This window comes from Lipophrys pholis (assembly GCF_963383615.2).
Source record: "Lipophrys pholis genome assembly, chromosome: 12".
NCBI classification, from domain to species: domain Eukaryota; kingdom Metazoa; phylum Chordata; class Actinopteri; order Blenniiformes; family Blenniidae; genus Lipophrys; species Lipophrys pholis.
Window position 1 is genome coordinate 12,021,892 of NC_137641.1, and position 5,262 is coordinate 12,027,153.

Sequence of the window (5,262 nt, forward strand, 5' to 3'; positions counted from 1 at the left end):
CTCTGGGATAATAATATATCTCACTCTCCCACCCACGTTATATTTAATCCTTTGACATATATACTGTTTTTACACTGTTTCCACGGGACAGACATAAGAGAGGAACGTACTCCCCTGATCTTGCATGCAGAGTTCCCCTCCCACCCACCCAACCCTGAGACCACCGTGAACTGCAGAAAGAAAGAGGAAAAGAGAAAAAAAACGTCCAGTCGCTTGCTCCTGACCGTGTCTGTAGCGAAGCCCATTTATAGCTTTCACTCAACATGCAGTTTAGAAATTGGTAGCATTTCAGGATTCGGCTTCTCTCTATGATTTGTTTTGTATGCTTGAGAGTGGTTATCTTTATTACATCGCTCTAGCTGTATGATTTTCTTTGTTATGTTAGTTCTGGTTTGATTGCTTGACATGTTGGCTCCTCTTGTCCCCATCCTCCTCTCTTCCTCCCCCGACACCGCTTCCTCTTCGGCCATTTGGATTTCTGCTCAGTCCCCCTCTGACACCTGCTTAATGGACTGGGTGGAGTGCTTCTCCGTCTTCTTGGTGGCGACTACCTTTTCCTGCACCATCTCCTCCACCTCCTTCACGGTTTCCGTCACGGTGACAGACTTGGTGACGTGCTTGGAGCCGTCCTCTCCAGTCGTAATCGTCTCCACAGTCTTGGTGATGACCACTTTCTGGCTTCCATCATCCTTAACCGGGCTGTCATCTACACCGTTGGAGATCACGTCTCCCTCTTTGCCCTCATCTTTCTTTTCTTTCTCCTCCGGGCTGCTCTTGTCAATGTCCCCATTCATGTCAGCATCTTTCTTTTCTACCTTCATGTCTTCTTTTGCATCGCTCTTTTTCTCTGATTTGTCTTCAGTGGCCTTAGGAGCCTCGGGCTTGGCGCTCTCGGTCTTTGGAGACTCAGCTTCGGGGGAGCTGGGTTTTGGGGATCCAGCTTTAGGAGAGCCTTCTTTGGGTGACTCGGACTTAGGAGAGGATGGTTTGGGGGATTCAGATTTTGGAGAAGCAGGTTTGGGGGATTCAGACTTAGGTGACAAAGGTTTGGGGGATTCAGACTTAGGTGACAAAGGTTTGGGGGATTCAGACTTAGGTGACAAAGGTTTGGGAGATTCAGACTTGGGGGAGCCAGGCTTTGGGGATTCAGACTTTGGAGAAGCAAGTTTGGGGGATTCAGACTTGGGAGAGGAAGGTTTTGGGGATTCAGACTTGGGAGAGGAAGGTTTTGGGGATTCAGACTTGGGAGAGGAAGGTTTCGGGGATTCAGACTTTGGAGAGGAAGGTTTCGGGGATTCAGACTTTGGAGAGGCAGGCTTTGATCCCCCTGTTTTGGGAGCCTCCTCTTTGGTGACCTCAAGCTTTGCAGCTTCGGTTTTCGGAGCTTCTGACTTTGCTACAGCTTTTTCTGATTTGTCTCCCTCTTTCTCATCTTTTACTGCCTTCTCATCTTCCTTTTTGCCTTTCTCAGCATCCTCTTTTTCCTCCTTCTCATCTCCACTTTTTGATCCTTTGTCACTACCTGCATCATCATCCTCATTGCCGCCCTCCTCTTCGGCACCGGCCTCCTCCTCTTCCTCCTCCTCTCCGCTGCCCTCTTTGTCTCCAGCCTTCTCTTTATCGTGAGACGCTTTAGATTCTGGAGCTTTGGAGCACAACACTGTCTCCTCTACTTCCTCCTCCTCTCCCCCCTCTTCTCCCTCTTCATCTCCTCCTTCTGCATCATTCCCCTTTTCTCCCTCATCCTCTCCCTCTCCCTCTCCTTCACCTTCACCTTCTTCCTCCTTCTCCCCTTCTTCATCACCATCGCCATCTCCCTCTTCTCCCTCTTCATCACCTTTCTCTTCCTCCTCTTCATCCTTAGTGGGTGCACTCGCACTAACTTTAGCTTCAGTGGCAGCTATGATCTCCTCCTCTCCCCCTTCCTCTGCTTCTCCCTCCTCTGCTTCTTCTTCCTCTCCCTCGCCACCCTCCTCTCCTTCTTCCTCTCCCTCTTCCTCCCCTTCATCTCCTCCCTCTGCAGACAGCTCCTGTGCTATCTCTGCCAAGTCTGCATCAAGTTCTGCCTTGTCATCCTCCACCCTTGTCTCCTCAATGATCTCCTCCACAAACTTGTGGTGCACCTTCAGCCTGGAGACCTCCGATTTAGGTTTGGAGATTTTGCTGGAAGAGACCACCTGGCGATAAGGGTAAGTGCTGAAGTGAGTCTCCTCACCCTCAAGGAGTTTCCTGATGGGACAGTAAATTGCATTTAATGTTAATTTACTCAAAGTATTTGTTTTAAAACCACATTTGAAAAGTGAAATGTACATTAGTGTCTACCTGTATGCAGCAATCTCAATATCCAGGGCCATCTTGACATTGAGCAGGTCCTGGTACTCACGCAGGTGTCGGGCCATCTCCCATTTGGTGCTCTTGAGCTCATTATCCAGCTGGTGAATTGTCTCCTGAGGAAACACAAAGCAAACACAAAATACGGTTGATTACATGCAACAGATTTGCATGCAGGATAAGCAATCCTTTCTGCAATTGCTGTTTTCCACCACACTGTGGGTAAATTGCAGAGTCATTGCAACACTTTGCAAAGGCTTCTGAATAATAACTGCAGTAAGAATCAATTCAGCCATCTGTGAATTGAATTATAAGCCTTCTTTGGTTAGACTATCACCCAAGGCTGTTGCTTTGATTTATTCTGACGCAATACAGTATTTTAGAGAAGTCCATTGCCTCTGTTCCAAGGGCAGCCTCCACACGATTTTGATTACACCCCCACCTCATGCCCCCCAAATCTCTGTGGTGTGATGCAAGGACACTGCCATTGTAGGCATCGACCCATGCCTCTGACTCAGCAAGAGAGAGAGAGAGAGAGAGAGAGAGAGAGAGAGAGAGAGAGAGAGAGAGAGAGAGAGAGAGAGAGGAGAGAGAGAGAGAGAGAGAGAGAGAGAGAGAGAGAGAGAGAGAGAGAGAGAGAGAGAGAGAGAGAGTCTGCTGCAGTGTCCCCCTGTTTTTAACCATTTCCTGACTTTAGGAATCCCTCAAGCTGCAAAGATGATCAGTGATGATACGTATATGTGTCCCAACAACATTATGCACTTTACGCATTGGTAACACAAACTATTTAAAATAACAACACGTCTTTGATTTTGTTCGTTTTTTGTATGTAACTTTTAGGTCCATTAAATATAAACTGCGTCATTTAAAGAAAAGCAAAATGTGATCACAACTTAATTAAATTTAACTTATTCATCAGAAATTCTACTTATACGAACATCCATTACTCGGTTTTAACACACGTATCAGTTTAAACTGGTCTAAACCCCGAACGTACGTATATAATAATCACTTTGAACGATCTTTAAGCACGGCTGTGCACAAATGCCTCCGTGTCGTCCTACCTGCAGGCTGGCCAGGTCGCTGTTGTGACGGTCCTCGATGTCGTTCAGCTGCCTCTCGAGTGAGTCTCTCGTCCCGCGCACGGACTCAAGCTCCACCGTCTTGGATTGCAGCTGGCGGCGGTAGTCGGAGATCTCGTCACGGGCGGACTTGATCGCGTCCTTGTTCTGCTCCGCAGCCTCAGTGAGCTTTGAGTAGCGGCACATGAACCAGTTCTCCACCTGCTGCAGGTTCTGGTTGGAGTGCCCCTCCAGCTCGCAGCGGATCTCACGGAGCGCTTCGGTGATGTCCGCCTTCTGGAGGTCTTTCCTCTCCACGGTCAACTGAGACGCCTGGATCTGCGCAATGAGGTCGCTCACCTCCTCCTCGTGGTTGTTGCGGATGAAGGCAATCTCGTCCTGCAGGGACTGAACTTTCTTCTCCAACTCGGACTTCACCAACTCCGAGTCGCTCATGTCTTTCTTGAGGAGGCGGATGATGGCCTCTGTCTCCTCTCGGATGCGCGCCTCCTCGTCAAAGCGGTCCCTGAGCCGCTGGATGTCCTCCTCGATGTGGTCGGTGTCGAGCTGGATCTGCGCCTTGTCATGGTGGATCTGCTCCAGCATGGAGCGCAGCTCCTGCAGCTCCTGGTCATAGACGTCGTCCAGCTGGGTGCGCGACACCTGCTTCTGCCGCAGTGCCTGGATCTCTGACTCGATCTGCTGGTTCTGCTGCTCCAGGTAGTGCACCTTGTCAATGTAAACAGCAAACCGGTCGTTGAGCCCTTGGAGTTGCTCTTTCTCGTTAGATCGCTTGTAGTCTCCGTTCAGGATGGAAGATTGGTTATAGTCAACGCTGTCGGCGGAGCTGAGCACCGTGGAGCCGTACGCGCGGGACACCGGCATGTTGACGCTCCTCTTGTAAGACGTGGTCACGGTGGAGCCGGGGCTCGCCCGGGACCAGGACTGCGATCGGAAGCCGCTGGACGGGGTGCTGCTAGAGCGGCCGTAGCCGTAACTGCTCGTCCTGGTATCCATAACTCTCCTGAAGGGACTCCCTATCGTGTCCACCGGGTAACTCATCCGGTCCGACTACCTTAGAGGGTGTGCGCAAGAATGGAAGGGAGGGACGGTGCAAAGAGGTGGAGGCGCCGAGGTGTTTATATGGGTGTATGTGTGCGTGTGTGCGTGTGTGTGTGTTATGTGTCTGTGTGTGCAGGTGAGGGGTGTATGGCTCTCACAGCAACGGAGACCTCCTCCTCCTGCTCCTTATATATGTGAGGCAGTGTCGCTAACAAGGCAAGCTCAGGCAGTTTTGTTTGGTTCACGGACGGAGAGGAGGGCGCACCCTCCCTCAGGCAGTCTGCTAATGGTCCTGGTCCCGTTCAATCTGAACCACGTGGTCTGGAGGGCTCTGATTCAAAGTAAACACACACACACACACACACACACACACACACACACACACACACACACACACACACACACACACACACACACACACACACACACACACACACACACACACACACACACAGATAGATGGGTAGACAGACGGACAGAAAGACAGACAGATAGATAGATAGATAGATAGATAGATAGATAGATAGATAGATAGATAGATAGATAGATAGATAGATAGATAGATAGATAGATAGATAGATAGATAGATAGATAGATAGATAGATAGATAGATAGATAGATAGATAGATAGGAATGAATGACAATTGCTGCTCAAAAGTCTGAAAAAACTTATGAATGCACCTTTCAGAATGACAAACTTCATTTCTTCATGGCACAACATGGTTTTAAAAGTAGTTAAATTTGCTTTCCAATTCAGTTGTGTGGGACTTCTCCAGGTACCGCGTTTTTGTCCCACAATAAAAACATA

At 49.2% G+C, this 5,262-nt stretch overlaps 1 protein-coding gene across 1 annotated transcript; it reads right to left on the minus strand.

The window, feature by feature from the left end:
• Positions 1–358: 358 nt before the first annotated feature.
• On the minus strand, positions 359–4,618 carry nefma (neurofilament medium chain a). The gene is made up of 3 exons (XM_080477263.1): positions 3,396–4,618; positions 2,323–2,447; positions 359–2,229 (listed from the first exon to the last, which is right to left on the minus strand). Exons 1-3 carry the CDS (start codon positions 4,452–4,454, stop codon positions 483–485), a joined length of 2,931 nt encoding a protein of 976 aa, XP_080333389.1. The 5' UTR covers positions 4,455–4,618; the 3' UTR covers positions 359–482.
• Positions 4,619–5,262: the final 644 nt, after the last annotated feature.